The sequence below is a fragment of the Hippopotamus amphibius genome, chromosome 1, assembly GCF_030028045.1.
Source record: "Hippopotamus amphibius kiboko isolate mHipAmp2 chromosome 1, mHipAmp2.hap2, whole genome shotgun sequence".
Lineage (NCBI taxonomy): Eukaryota > Metazoa > Chordata > Mammalia > Artiodactyla > Hippopotamidae > Hippopotamus > Hippopotamus amphibius.
This window is the reverse complement of record NC_080186.1, coordinates 37,545,233-37,562,138: the sequence shown is the minus strand read 5'-3', so window position 1 is coordinate 37,562,138 and position 16,906 is coordinate 37,545,233. Positions and strand designations below refer to the sequence as shown.

At 38.0% G+C, this 16,906-nt stretch overlaps 1 protein-coding gene across 4 annotated transcripts in view; it reads right to left on the bottom strand.

Moving 5' to 3' along the window:
• The window catches only part of MAST2 (microtubule associated serine/threonine kinase 2), a 223,197-nt gene that overhangs the window by 190,870 nt on the left and 15,421 nt on the right, over positions 1-16,906 (bottom strand). For all 4 annotated transcript variants that reach the window (XM_057709503.1, XM_057709528.1, XM_057709519.1 and 1 more), the window contains exon 2: positions 507-654. In XM_057709503.1, the coding sequence (XP_057565486.1) occupies positions 507-654 (148 nt within the window). The remainder of the gene's footprint in view (positions 1-506; positions 655-16,906) is intronic.

Genomic DNA, 16,906 nt, shown 5'->3' with positions numbered 1-16,906 from the left:
CGCAGCATGTGGGATCTTCCCAGACCAGGGATCAAACCCGTGTCCCCTGCATTGGCAGGTGGATTCTTAACCACTGTGCCACCAGGGAAGTCCAGGTATGACTTCCTTGCATTAATTTTTATCTTTGAATTTTTTAAGACTTTTCTGTGGATGAGGTGGGGAGACACTATGGGCTTTCGAATGGGTTTTAGAAATAGAACAAAAAGAAAATAAAAAGAAGCAAAGTTTGTGAAGTCTACAGAAGTGAGCAGAGAGTAAAAATCATATTGAAAGGGCATAACCAGTGACAATGGTAAACCAGGAAATACCTAGCAGGTTCAGGAGGTTAGCATTCAGAGATGCCATGAGGAAATAGTAAAGAAAGGAAGACAGCCTTACCCACAGGTGTTCTATACAAGACTATCACCACAGAAGAATCTGTCAGGATGCCAAGTTAGTTGATACACCCTTAAATATTGACAACACCGTCCCACAACTCTTAAAAGAAAACAAAATTAGATACCTACCTGACAAAGAACTGGCCAGACTTCCTCTCCGTAACTTACAGTCATCCTGACTAAGTTGTCTTTGAAGTTTAGCTTTTCCAGTGGATGAAAATATGTCAGGATTACTGAGCTTCCTGAAGAGCAGGGGACTAAGTCCAGTTATCACATCCTTCAAAGTGAAAAAAGTAAAACATAAGTCTTTAATACCTTTTCTGAAAGTATAAGGACTTTATATTAAACATCTCTACAATATTCATTACATTTTAAAAACGCCAACATTTTATATTTCCTATTTCCTGTTCAACAGCTAAAGCCAGAAACAAATTTTTTAGTGACAGCTGTTAGGGTATGCTGTGAATGATGTGGGACACTGATTATAAAATGCCAAAGGAAAAACAGGGGATGAGGTTCTCGAGGTGACACAATAAGGCACTTTGACAGGATATATTATTCATAATGAGTACATGCCTACTTATGTTTATTTACTTTTCTCCTTTTATTTACACTCTTCCTACATCCAGTAAAGAAGAGCATATTGTAGTTTTTTAAAAATCATACATAATAGACCTTCCTTTACCTGTTATGCAAAGTTAGAAACACCCCTAACATTCAATTAATGCTAAAGTAAAACTTAGAGTCTTCTTTATGTCTATAATAGGAGCTAAACACGTGTTTTCAATGAAAAAGTATAGTAGTACAATGGAGGAAATACAGACAATATAAAGCATTGATACTGCCTTCCCATTGCCTTTATTTTAGTCTAGCCCATTTCACCTCACCCCAATGCAGACTTCCTCCTCACTCAGTAAGCATCATCAAGATGCAGACACCCACCTAATTAGCAGCATTAAGTGAGAAAATATTCTGAAAAAAAAAATAGTAAGGTAAATGAGGCGTATCTTTTATATTCCAATGAAGGAAGCTACAACAAATACAGATAAGCAGCACATCAACCTGACCTGGACAGTACAAACACAAAATGAGAAGCATGAGGAAAAATAACTGAAATCTATATTACCTGACATTTGAAAAATAAGACACAAGTAACTGGTACACTAGCAATACTCAAAGCCACAGGGGGGCAGGAAATAAGTGGGAAAATGCTTATCTCCTTGAGAAAAGACTTTTTAAAAAGTCTCTAGGGTCATATACTGTGACTGGTGGGTTCACACACAGGAAAGTACAAATATTGGCTGGTGGTGGCTATCTAGAAAATAATTTACAAATACTCCAGCATAAAAAGAGTGAAGATAAAAAATAATTGAAGAGAAAAGGAAAAATGTTTTTGTTTGCTTGTTGTTGTTGTTGTTTTGGTCACGCCACGTGACTTGTGGGATTTCAGTTCCCCAACCAGGGATTGAACCCAGGCCCTCAGCAGTACTAGCACGGAGTCCTAAGCACTAGACTGCCAGAGAACTCCCAAAGAAAAAGCATTCTTAAAATTGGTAGTAAATGGGACTTCCCTAGTGGTCAGTGATTAAAACTTCACACTCCCAATGCAGGGGGCCTGGGTTCAATCCCTGGTCAAGGAACCAGATCCCACATGCTGGAACTAAGAGCCCGCATGGCATGTGGGATGCCACAACAAAGAGCTCACACTCAGCAACAAAGATCCTGAGTGCCACAACTAAGACCTGGCACAGCCAAATAAGTAAGTAAATAAAAATAAATATTTTTTTAAATTGGTAGTAAATGGATAAAAGGATAAAGCGAGATATTTAGGCACTGTACCATTAAAGCAATTGATGTGTCCAGGCAACTCTAACAGGAATGAGCAGAGAGAAAGAGGAATTGGAAGGAGTACTCCATGCAAAAAGAGAAGGCAACAAGGGAGCAGCCTATATTCCCACCAACTGGTGTGTCGAGGAAGACATAGTACCTATGCATCAAGCAGAAACCATGAAGAAAGCAGGGTGTGGGCACTAATGCTGGTAACCCACCAAAAGGGGCTGGCCATTCACAGAAGCAACACCTAGCAAGCAGCTCTGGGTGGAGGGAAGTGAGGAGGCCTTGTAAGACATCAAGCTGAAGGACTATCCTAGATGAAAGCAATATGGAAAGGAAAATATCTCAAAAATAACTTACAAATGAACTACTCGAGACAGCCAACACTTGGACGCCTGTTACACTGTATGGATGAACAATTAGTCTTAGCCACAAAAGGATCAATGACCGATGGGACTAGATCAGTACCAGTTAAAAGAAAATCATATCCTTTTCAATCTCCCTATTCCCTATCATAACATACCAAAGAAAAGAAGCCAGAAAACAGAGGAGAGGAAAAATTAAAGCAGATCATGCACCTTCTTATTCCAAGTCTCCCCTGTCAAAACTTTGCAAAGGGAAGGAAATATAAATTAAATGGGAAATGAAATTTAACTTTTAAACCAGCATGTCTTTTAAATTTTACTTAAGTATATTACTCATTTCCGAAAAGTACATATACCTAAGCATATAACTCAATGAATTCTTGCAGGTTAAACATATCCATGTAACCAGCATCAAGATTTAAAAAAAAAAAAAAAGAAAAACAAAGACATGACCAAGAGAAGAAAAAGATGGCCGTGAAGTAAAAGCACGTGGAATGCATCCCTCTCCACAGATGCATCAGGAATACACCAAAAGATAAAATAATTCCCACAAAGAACCAGCTGAACACCAGCAAACGACCTCGGACACCAGAAAGGACTGCAAAGATCCCGACATAAGTGGGACACACAATCTCTGAAGTCTGCACCACTCCATCAGAAGTCAAGTAGGAGGCTCTGGGGAGGAAGCACTGAATCCAGGATGCTAGACTGCTAGGGAGTCCTCAGACACAGGGAAGATTAACTGCAGAGAACTCTCACAGAGTCGTGTATCAGAGTCTAAGACTCGGCTTCGTCCGACTCTCAGCAACTGCCAGTGCTGGACACCTCACACCAAACTACAAACAAGACAGGAACACAAACCCACCTATCAGCACACAGACTATGTAAAGCCATGTTAACCTCACAGATACCCTAAAACACACCACCTGACACGGCCCTGCTCAGCAGAGAGAAAAGACACAGAGCCACACACCGGAAAGCAGACACCAGACCTCCCCCACCAGGAAGACTACACAAGACACTGGACAAACCCCACCACAGAAGGCAGAAGGCAGAAACATGAGGAATTACTACTAGGCAACATAGGGAAAGGAGACATGAAATACTATAAATCAGACAAAATGAGAAAACAAAGAAACAATGTGCAGGCAAAGGAGCAGTTAAAAAAAAAAAAAACCCAAGACCAAATAAATGAAGAGGAAATAGGAAAATTGCCTGAAAAAGAATTCAGAGTAATGATAGTAAAGATGATCCAAAATCTCGATAACAAAATACAGACAATACATGAAACAGTTAATAAGGACTCAGAAGAACTAAAGAGCAAACAAACAGTAATGGACAACAAAATAACCAAAATTAAAAATACTCTAGATGGTATAAATAGCAGAATAACTGAGGCAGAAGAACGAATAAGTGAGTTGGAAGATGGAATGGGGAGAATAACTGCCACAGAGCAGGAAAGAGAAAAAAGAATAAAAAGAATGGGAAACAGTCTCAGAGACCTTGATGACAACACTAAGCGCATCAACATTCGAATCACAGGCATTTCAGAAGAAGAAGAAAAGAAAGGGTCTGAGAAAATATTTGAAGACGTTATAGTCGAAAACTTTCCCAACATGGAAAAGGAAATAATTAATCAAGTCCAAGAAGTGCAGAGAGTCCCATACAGAATAAACCCAAGGAGAAATACACCGAGGCACATATTAATCAAACTAACAAAAACTGTTAAACACAAAGAAAAAAATATTAAAAGCAGCAAGAGAAAAACAAAAAATAACATATAAGGGAAAACCCATAAGGATAACAGCTGATCTTTCTGCAGAAACTCTGCAGGCCAGACGGGAATGGCAGGATATACTGGAAGTCCTGAAAGAGAAAAACCTACAGCCAAGAATACTCTACCCAGCAAGAATCTCATTCAGATTTGATAGAGAAATCAAAAGCTTTACAGACAAGCAAAAGTTGAGAATTCAGCACCACCAAACCAGCCTTACAACAATTGCTAAAGGAACTTCTCTAGGCAGGAAACACAAGAGAAGGAAAAGACCTACAAAAACAAACCCAAAACAATTAGGATAATGGTAATAGGAACATACATGTCAATAATTAAATGTAAGTGGATTAAATGCCTCAACTAAAACACACAAGACTGGTTGAATGGATACAAAAACAAGACCCTTATATATGCTGTCTACAAGAAACCCACTTCACACCTAGGGAGACATACAGACTGAAAGTAAGAGGATGGAAAAAGATACTGCATGCAAACGAAAGTCAAAAGAAAGCTGGAGTAGCAATACCCATATCAGACAAATTAGACTTTAAAGTAAAGACTATTACAAGAGACAAGGAAGCACACTGCATAATGATCAAGGGATCAATCCAAGAAGAACATATAACAATCGTGAATATCTATGCACCCAACATAGGAGCACCTCAATACCTAAGGCAAATGCTAACAGCTACAGAAGGGGAAATCGACAGTAACACAATAATAGTAGGAGACTTGAACACCCCACTTACACCAATGGACAGATCATCCAAACAGAAAATAAATAAGGACACACAAGCTTTAAATGACACACTAGACCACCTCGACTTAATTGATATTTATGGGACATTCCATCCAAAAACTACAGAATACACTTTCTTCTCAAGTGCACATGGAACATTCTCCAGGATAGATCACATCTTGGGTCACAAATCAAGCCTTGGTAAATTCAAGAAAACTGAAATCATATCAAGCATCTTCTCTGACCACAACATCATGAGACTAGATATCAATTATGGAAAAAAAAAAACTGTAAAAGATACAAACACATGGAGGCTAAACAATACGCTATAAACAACCAAGAAATCACTAAAGAAACCAAAGAGGAAATCAAAAAATACCTAGAAACAACTGACAATGAAAACACAACAACTCAAAACCTATGGGATGCAGCAAAAGCAGTTCTAAAAGGGAAGTTTATAGCAATACAGTCCTACCTCAAGAAACAGAAAAATTTCAAATAAACAACCTAACCTTACACCTAAAATAGAGAAAGAAGAACAAAAAAAAAAACCCAGGGGAGCAGAAGGAAAGAAATCCTAAAGATCAGATCAGAAATAAATGAAAAAGAAATGAAGGAAACAATAGCAAAGATCAATGAAACTAAAAGCTGGTTCTTTGAGAAGATAAACAAAATTGATAAACCATTAGCCAGACTCATCAAGAAAAAAAGGGAGAAGATGCAAATCAACAGAATTAGAAACGAAAAAGGGGAAGTAACAGCTGACACCACAGAAATACAAAAGACCATGACAGACTACTACAAGCAACTATATGCCAATAAATTGGATACCCTGGGAGAAATGCATAAATTCTTAGAAAAATACAATCTCCCAAGACTGAACCAGGAAGAAATAGAAAATATGAGCAGACCAATCACAAGCACTGAAATTGAGACTGTGATTAAAAATCTCCCAACAAACAAAAGCCCAGGGCCAGATGGATTCACAGGTGAATTCTATCAAACTTTTAAAGAAGAGCTAACATCTATCCTTCTCAAACTCTTCCAAAATATAGCAGAAGGAGGAACACTCCCAAACTCATTCTACGAGGCCACCATCACCCTGATACCAAAACCAGGCAAAGATGTCACAAAAGAAGAAAATGACAAACCAATATCACTGATGAACACAGATGCAAAAATCCTCAACAAAATACTAGCCAACAGAATCCAACAGCACATTAAAAAGATCATACACCATTATCAAGTGGGGTTTATCCCTGGGATGCAAGGATTCCTCAATATATACAAATCAATCAATGTGATACATCATATCAACAAACTGAAGGATAAAAACCATATGATCATCTCAATACATGCGGAAAAAGCTTCTGACAAAATTCAACATCCATTTATGATAAAAACTCGCCAGAAAATGGGCAAAGAAGGAAATTACCTCAACATAATAAAAGCCATATGTGAAAAACCAAAAGCCAACATCATTCTAAACGGTGAAAAACTGAAAACATTCCCTCTAAGAATGGGAACAAGACAAGGGTGCCAACTCTTAACATTATTATTCAACATAGTTTTGGAAGTTTTAGCCACAGCAATCAGAGAAGAAAAAGAAATAAAAGGAATCTAAATTGGAAAAGAAGAAGTAAAATTGTCACTTTTTGCAGATGACATGATATTATACACAGAAAACCCTAAAGACTCTACCAGAAAATTGCTAGCACTAATCAATGAATTTAGTAAAGTAGCAGGATACAAAATTAATGCACAGAAATCTCTTGCATTCCTATGCACTAACAACGAAAGAGCAGAAAGAGAAATTAAGGAAATTCTCCCATTTACCATTGCAACAAAAAGAACAAAATACCTAGGAATAAACCTACCTAAGGAGGCAAAAGACCTGTATGCAGAAAACTATAAGACACTGATGAAAGAAATCAAAGACGATACAAACAGATGGAGAGACATACCATGTTCCTGGATTGGAAGAATCAACATTGTGAAAATGACTGTACGACCGAAAACAATTTACAGATTCAACACAATCCCTATCAAATTACCAGCGGCATTTTTCACAGAACCAGAACAAGAAATCTTATGATTTGTATGGAAACCTAAAAGACCCCGAATAGCCAAAGCAATCTTGAGAAGGAAAGATGGAGTTGGTGGAATTAGGCTTCCTGACTTCAAACTATAGTACATGGCCGCAGTGATCAAGACAGTATGGTACTGGCACAAAAATAGAAAGGAAGATCAATGGAACAGAATAGAGAACTCAGAGGTAAACCCACACACATATGGGCACCTTATCCTTGACAAAGGAGGCAAGAATATATAATGGAAAAAAGACAGCCTCTTCAATAAGTGGTGCTGGGAACATTGGACAGCTACATGTCAAAGAATGAAATTAGAACACTTCCTAACAACATACACAAAAATAAACTCCAAATGGATTAAAGACCTACATGTAAGGCCAGACACTATAAAACTCCTAGAGGAAAGCAAAGGCAGAACACTCTATGACATACATCAAAGCAAGATCCTTTTGGACCCACCTCCTAGAATCATGGAAATAAAATCAAGAATAAACAAATGGGACCTCATGAAACTTAAAAGCTTTTGCACAGCAGAAGAAACCATAAACAAGACAAGAAGGCAACACTCAGAATAGGAGAAAATACTTGCCAACGAAGCAACGGACAAAGGATTAATCTCCAAAATATACAAGCAGCTCGTGCAGCTTAACACCAAAAAAGCAAATAACCCAATCCACAAATGGGCGGAAGACCTAAACAGACATTTCTCCAAAGAAGACAAGCAACCTGGTGTACCCCCCAAAAAATAAAAAAAATAAAATAAAATAAAATAAAATAAAATAAAAGAAGACAAGCAGATGGCCAACAAACACATGAAAAGATGCTCAACATCACTAATCATTAGAGAAATGCAAGTCAAAGCCACAATGAGGTATCACCTCACACCAGTCAGAATGGCCATCACCAAAACATCTAGAAACAATAAATGTTGGAGAGGGTGTGGAGAAAAGGGAACTCTCCTGCACTGTTTGGTGGGAATGTAAGTTGGTACAGCCACTGTGGAAAACCGTTTAGAGGTCCCTTAAAAAACTAAAAACAGAACTACCATATGATCCAGTAATCCCACTACTGGGCATATACCCAGAGAAAACCATAATCCAAAAAGAAACATGTACCATAATGTTCATTGCAGCACTATTTCCAATAGCCAGGACATGGAAGCAACCTAAATGCCCAACAACAGATGAAAAGATAAAGAAGATGTGGCATATATATACAACGGAATATTACTCAGCTATAAAAAGGAATGAAATGGAGCTATATGTAATGAGGTGGATAGACCTAGAATCTGTCATACAGAGTGAAGTAAGCCAGAAAGAGAAAAGCAAATACTGTATGCTAACTCATATATACGGAATCTAAAAAAAAAAAAAAAAAATGGTAGTGATGAACCCAGTGACAGGGCAAGAATAAGGATGCAGATGCAGAGAATGGACTGAAGGACACGGGGTTGTCAGGGTGAGGGGCAAAGGAGAAGCTGGGACAAAGTGAGAGAGTAGCATAGACATATATACACTACCAATTGTAAAAGAGACAGCTAGTGGGAAGTTGTTGTATAACCAAGGGAGATCAACTCGATGATGAGTGATGCCTTAGAGGGCCAGGACAGGGAGAGTGGGAGGAAGTTGCAGGAGGGAGCGTATATGGGGAAATATGTATAAATACAGCTGATTCACTTTGGTGTACCTCAAAAGCTGGTACAAGAGTGTAAAGCAATTATATTCCAATAAAGAGCTTAAGAAAAAAAAAAAAAAAAAAAAAGACATAACCAAGCATTCTAGAAAGCCCCCTGTGTGCCCTTCCAGTCACTACACTATCCCTCCAGGGTAACTACTATCCATGCTTCGAACAGAATAGATTACATAAATGGAATTACTCTGTACGAACTGTTCTGTACCTTGCTTCTCTTACTCAGCTATACTGGACTTTTTAAAACAGCAGAACATTATCGAATTTACCGAAGAATTCATTAAAAGACAGGAAAAGAGAATGAAGCAAATAAAACAGAACCACACATAGCCCAAGAAAGAAAAAGGGCATGGGAAGAGGAACTTCCTTTTTAACTTCCAAACTAACTTGCTTCTTGCAGTTTTCTAGTTCCCATTTTTAGTCACTTATGAGAGATCCAGCCAAATCATGTGCTTCCAGGTTCAATGGGATACCACTGCGCCCTTATAATAAGCTCCTCCTTTCTGCTTAAATTGGATCAAGTTTCTATCTGGTTCCTATCATTTCTACAATCAAATGATTCTTCTACAAAATAGGGAGTTAAGTAGGGGAAGGAGCCTGGGATGACTTCCCAGGGCTTGGATAGTATCCCAGGGAATATAGGAAGAGAAACAAGGTTACAAAGAAAACACTGTTATGGCAATAATAACATAACTACAAACTACAGTATTCTTCCAATAACTATTAGGGAAACTATAAATGTTTAACATGAAAGAAATCAAACAAAGGAGACATGAATAACTCTTCAACTACAAGAGGGCTATCCCCTCTGTTATAGGAGAGTAAACTTCTTACTACAGAGGCCAGAGCTAGAAATACTGGATGAAAATATCAGGAGAAGCAGGTTTAATTATAGGAAGGATCATCTAATAGTGAACAGGCCATCTTAAAAGGAATGGACTGCGCTCCTAGAATACTGAAAAAGTAAGGTGAAAATTGGCCTAAGCAGTGATTCTCAAAATGTGGTCCCCAGACCAGCAGCATCAACATCATCTGTGAACTTGTTAGAAATGTAAATTCTAGGGCCCCACCCCAGATCTACTAAATCAGAAATTCTGGGGGAGGGTAGCATCAATCTGTGTTTTGGCAAGCCATCTAGGTGATTCTGAAGCACAATAAAGTTTGAGAACCACCAGACTAAATAAAAAACTTTCAATATGATGCCACCAACACACATATACGTTGATCAATTGTTAGGATTGTCACAAATTATTTGAAATTGATTTAAAGTACTCAAGTTTACAATCAGTATACTCTTCATTAAATGAAAGCAGGTTCTTGGTAAATACTATCAATACAATAGTCAGTTCACTTATGCTACAACATTCTTTCTTAAGCGAGATTTTTTAAAAGGCAGAATTACAGCTTGATGCCAGAAATTACATATAACCTGTATTTATCTATTGTAGCAATATTGTAACAATACTGTATCTAATACGACACATAAATTTCAACTGTCCAAAAAAAGTTTGAAAATTGCCTGACTACACAATTTCTACATGCTCCTTCCAACTCTAAAAGTTTATTGCTTTCTCTTTTAATTCAGAGTACTAAATTGCGGCTATTTTGCCTATTGCTCTGGGAGTCCTCACAGAGAGTCCTCCCTCTCTTGGTCAGAACCATCTCCCTCCTCCACAATATCAAAGCAAATCTCAGGCTAACTTTACCCACAAGGCTAGGGCTGTGTTTATACTGTATCATGCTATTAAGGATAGGATCAGAAGTAAGCAAAGGATTCACACCTGAAAACAGAAGTCTACACACTGAAAACTCGTCTATCAGGCTAAAAACCTGGGCTCTCAATAGACACTGTCTTCTCCCACATGAATGGTAATTCAATAGGTGAAGAGAGGTCCGTACCCTGTGGCAGATTCTTCCAGATCTACTCTGCCAAGAGTCAAACCCATGTGCCACAATAATCAAAGTACATTCTCTTAATCCCTATCAAAAAACCTCTGCTTAATATGTATATGCAAAAAAAAAAAAAAAAAAAAAAAAAAAGAACCTTGACCCACACCTCAGGCATATCAAAGACAACATATACCAAAATTAACTCTAAATGGATCATGAGTCTAAGTATAAAACCTAAAAATATAAAACTTCAGAAGAAAATACAGGAGTAAATTTTTATACTTTGAGTTAGATATAGCATCCTGAGATAACACAAAGCATAAGTTTAAAAAGAACAAATGTATAAAGAAACTTTATCAAATTTCAAAACTATTACTCAGGGGGACTTCCCTGGTGGTGCAGTGGTTGGGAGTCTGTATGCCAGTGCAGAAGACACGGGTTCAATCCCTGGTCTGGGAAGATCCCACATGCCGTAGAGCAACTAAGCCCATGCACCACAACAACTGAAGCCCATGCGCCTAGAGCCTGTGCTCCACAACGAGAGAAGCCACTGCACTGAGAAGCCTGTGCACCACAACGAAGAGTTGCCCCAGCTCACAGCAACTAGAGAAACCCTGCGCACAGCAATGAAGATGCAACACAGCTCATAAATAAATAAGTAAATACATTTGTTAAAAAAAAAAACTATTACTCTTCAAAAGACACTGTTAAAAAAATGAAAACAAATGACACTGGAGGAAAAATACTTGCAAAACACACCTGAGAAAGCCTGGCGTTCAGTATACATAAGGGCTTTCACAATTCAATAATAAGAAAACACATAAGCCAATAAAAAACATGAGCAAGAAAACGGAACAGACATTTCAGCAAAGAGGCAAATATGGTAAATGAATATATGAAACCATTCTCAACATCATTTATCATTAGGGAAACAAAAATTAAAATCAAGTGAAAGATAACGTCAGCAAAATGGTAGAATACCCAGCTCCAAGCTAACATTCCCCCACAGAAACAGTGAAAAACAAGCTGAAACTTGTCAGAACCACTTTTGTCAGACTCTAGAAAACTGTTAATGGTTTACAGCAGCCAAGAGAATGCTGAATCAAAAAGTCAACTTAAAAATGGTAGGAAAGGACTTCCCAGGTGGCACAGTGGTTAAGAATCTGCCTGCCAATGCAGGGGACACGGGTTCAATCCCTGCCCCAGGAAGATACCACATGCTGCGGAGCAAATAAGCCCGTGCGCCACAACTATCAAGCCCATGTGCTGCAACTACTGAAGCCCATGCACCTAGAGCCTGTGCTCCGCAACAAGAGAGGCCACCACAATGAGGAGCCTATGCACCACAACGAAGAGTAGCCCCCACTCGCCACAACTTGAGAAAGCCCATGTGCAGCAACAAAGACCCAACACAGCCAATAAAATTAATTAATTAATTTAAAAAGTGGTAGGAAAGTTTTGGGGCATTTTTACTTGCCCTCACCCTACACACTCTTTGATGTGGTAGCAATCTTGAAGACATCAGCTGCTGTTCCCAGTGTGGGACCCTGGCCCGTGGTTCCAGAAGAAGCAGAACAGACTTTACTTGCAAGTTATTTATGTCCGTTCTAACTTATCTGGGGGCTACCTGAAGGATTGACACAAGGCATTCCTCTCTATTTCATCTAACTCAGAATCTTCTCAGGGTGGAAAAGCAGCAAGTATTGCTTAAAATCCTGTAAGGTGATCCAAACACACACAGCCACTTGGGCAAAAGATTAACAATGAGACATACAACTGGCTGCTTGAGATCTGGGCAGGAAAAGGGAGAGTTTCTTTGGGAAATTAGGGCAATCAAAAACACCTGCGTACATAAGGTAATTTAGAAAGCTCAGGAAAGACCTGAAAAAATTTTAAGCTTTCATCTCAAGCTGACCCCTAGACTCAGCACAAGTCTGGCTAAGGGCTGAAGGAGGGCACAAAGTCAATCTGCAAAGACAAGGATGTGTGCTTGTTTGTTTGCTTATTAGCTCCTGGCAAACCAGAAAATCTTCATCAAAACATAAGCTAAGGAATGGAGACTTCAGTATCACACACAGCAAGAAACAGTTTCTACAAAAAAGGTTGGGAAAACTCACTAGGCAAATGGACAACTACAGCCTTCAAAAATCAGAAGAGAGCAAACCCTGGGGAAAGGAAAAAAGCTGTATTCCAGAGTTACCAATATTCAAATGTCTGCTTTTCAACAACAACAAAAATCACAAGACATATAAAGAAATAAGAAGTACGGCCCACTCAGAGAGTCACAACAAATTAACAGAAACCATCCCTGAGGAAGCCCACCATTGGACTTAGTAGTAAACTTTAAATTGTCTTAAATATGCTCATATCAGTAAAGGAAAACTGGACAAAGAATTAAAGAAATTCAGGAAAACAACAAACAAAACAAGACTATCAACAAAAAGACAGAAATTTAAAAAAGGAACCAAACAGAAATTCTGGAGATAAAAAGACCAGCAAGTAAAGTGAAAAATTCAGTAGGAGGTTCAATAGCAAATTTGAGCAGGCAAAGACTGAATCAGCAATCTTGAAGACAAAACAATTAAAACTATACAGTCTGAGGAGCAAGACATATACACATTACTAATAAGAAAAAAACATCAAATTGTACACTTTAAGTATATGCAGTTTATTGTATGTCAACTGCATCTCAATAAAAGTTCTTAAAGTAAAAAAAAAAAGGAATGAAGAAAAGTGAAGAGAGCCTAAGGGACCAGGGGGACATCTTCAAAAGAAACAATATACGCATTAAGGGACTCCCAGAAGGAGAAGAGAAAAAGGGCAAGAAAGAATATCTGAAGAGATAACTGTCAAACACTTCCCAAATTTGATGAGAGACACAAGCCTACATGTTCAGGAGCTCAATGAACTTGAAGCAGGTTAAACTCAAACAAATTCACATCTAAACATATCATAATCAAACTGCTGAAGCTAATGACAAAGAGAAAATATTCAAAACAGTAAGAGAGCTGCAACTCACCATGGACAGGGGATCCCCAATCAGATTAACAGCCAATTTTGCATCAGAACTATGGACTCCAGAAGAAATGACATACTTAAAGTGCTGACAGAAAAAACTGTCAACTTAGATTTCTACCCAGATAAACAAAAGCTGAGGGAGTCTATCACCACTACACTGGCCCTAAAAGGAATCCTCAGGTTGAAATGAAAAGATACAAAACAGAAACTTGAAGCCATATGAAGATATAAAGATCTCCAGCAAAGGTAACTACATGAACAAATACAAAAGTCAGTACTGGGCTTCCGAGGCGGTGCAGTGGTTAAGAATCCGCCTGCCAATGCAGGGGACAGGGGTTCGATCCCTGCTCCAGGAAGATCCCACATGCCACAGAGCAACTAAGCCCATGCGCCACAACTATTGAGCCTGAGCTTTAGAGCCCGTGAGCCACAACTATTGAGCCCATGTGCTGCAACTACTGAAGCCCACATGCCTAGAGCCTGTGCTCCGCAACAAGAGAAACCACGGCTATGAGGAGCCCGCGCACCACAACGAAGAGTAGCCCCCACTCACCGCAACTAAAAGAAAGCCCACGCACAGAAAAAAAGACCCAACACAGCCAATAAAATAAATAAATTAATTAATTTTTTTAAAAAAAGTCAGTATTATTATATTTTTGGTTTGTAACTCCACTTTTTATTTCCTATATGATTTAAAAGACAAATGCATAAAAATAATAAATATATGTTATTAGGCACACAATGTATGAAGATATAATTTGTGAGAACATAAAGAGGGGTGGGAGAATAGAGGTGTATCGGAGCAAGGTTTTTGTATGTTACTGAAGTTGGTACCAATTCAAACTAGACTGTTATAAATTTCGGATATTACATGTAATCCCCATGGCAAAGCAAAAAGAAAATATTAAAAAAGCACACAAAAAGGAGATTAGAGAGGATCACAATGGTTCATCACACACACACACCACACACAATTTAACTAAACACAAAAGATGGCAGTATTAGAGGAAATGAGGCAAAGCATATAAAACAAACATGATAAAAATATTTCAGTGAGCAAAGATAGACATACTTTAATCAAATGAAAAAATAAAATCTGAGCAAACAAATAAAACATAAAGAACCAAATGGATATTTTAGAACTGAAACATATAACAACCAAAATTAAATAACTGCGTGAATGAGCTTTTCAGCAGAACGTAAAGGACAGAATAAACAGTGAACTGAAAGACAATAATAGAAGTTACTCAACATGAACAACAAAGAGAAAACAGACTGAAAACAATAAACAGAGACTTTGAGACCCATGGGACTGTAATTAAAGATCTAATGTCTGTGCAATTGGAGTCCAAAAGGAAAGGACAAAGAAAGAAAGGAAGAAAATGTACTAGAATAAATCATGGCTGAAAATCTCCCAAATGTGCTAAGAAGACATAAACCTACAGATTCAAGAAGCTGAGAAACCCAAGCTTGAACCTCAAGCAGAATAAACCCAAAGAAATATGCCAGGAAACATTATAATTAAAATTCTGAAAACTTACAAACAAAAAAACATGAAAGCAGTCAGAGAAAAATGACACCCTACCTATAGAATAACAAAAACAAACATTTGAATGACAGATTTCTCATCAGAAACTATGTAGTCTAGAATAAAGTGGCAGCACAGCATTTTTCAAGTGTTGAAAGAAAAGAACTGTCAACCCAGAAGTAATAACCAGGGAAAATGACCTTCAGAAATAAGGATAATTAAGACTTTGTTGGCAGCAAAGCTATTCTAAAAGAATGGCTAAAGAAAGTTCTCTAAACAGAAAGGAAATAATACAATAAGAAACTTTAGGAACAGAGAAAGAACACAGTAAGTAAAAATGTAGATAACTGCAACATACAATTTTAAAATTTACTAAAGACATTTATGCTACAAAACGCAAATCAGATACACAGAAACTCACTAATGAGGTGCGAGAACTCAAGAAAAAATTAGAAATAAAAGATCAGTTAAGAAATGACTGGGAGAGTTGGTGGAATCAGGCTTCCTGACTTCAGGCTATACTACAAGGCTACAGTGATCAAGACAGTATGGTACTGGCACAAAAACAGGAATATAGATCAATGGAACAGAATAGAAAGCCCAGAGATAAACTATGGTCAACTAATCTATGACAAAGGAGGCAAGGATATACAGTGGAGAAAAGGCAGCCTCTTCAATAAGTGTTGCTGGGAAAACTGGACAGCTACATGGAAAAGAATGAGATTAGAACACTCCCTAACACCATACACAAAAATAAACTCAAAATGGATTAAAGGCCTAAATATAAGGTCAGACACTATACAACTGCTAGAGGAAAACATAGGAAGAACACTCTTTGATGTAAATCACAGCAAGATCTTTTTTGACCCACCCCCTAGAGTAATGGAAATAGAAACAAAAATAAATAAGTGGGACCTAATGAAACTTCAAAGCTTCTGCACAGCAAAGGAAACTATAAGCAAGACGAAAAGACAACCCTCAGAATGGGAGAAAATATCTGCAAACGAATCAACAGACAAAGGACTAATCTCCAAAATATATAAACAGTTCATCCAGCTCAATATCAAAAAAACACACAACCCAATCAAAAAATGGGCAGAAGACTTAAATAGGCATTTCTCCAAAGAAGACACAGGGATGGCCAAGAGGCACATTAAAAGCTGCTCAACATCACTAATTATGAGAGAAATGCAAATCAAAACCACAATGAGGTATCACCTCACACCGGTCAGAATGGGCATCATCAGTAAATCTACAAACAGTAAATGCTGGAGAGGCTGTGGAGAAAAGGGAACGCTCTTGCACTGTTGCTGGGAATGTAAATTGATACAGCCACTATGGAAAACAGTATGGAGGTTCCTTGCAACACTAAAAATAGAGTTGCCATATGACCCAGCAATCCCACTGCTGGGCATATATCCAGAGAACACCGTAATTCAGAAAGACACATGTACTCCAATGTTCACTGCAGCGCTATTTCCAATAGCCAGGACATGAAAGCAACCTAAATGTCCATCAACAGATGAATGGATAAAAAAGATGTGGTACATATATACAATGGATTATTACTCAGCTGTAAAAAGCAAGGAAACTGGGACATTTC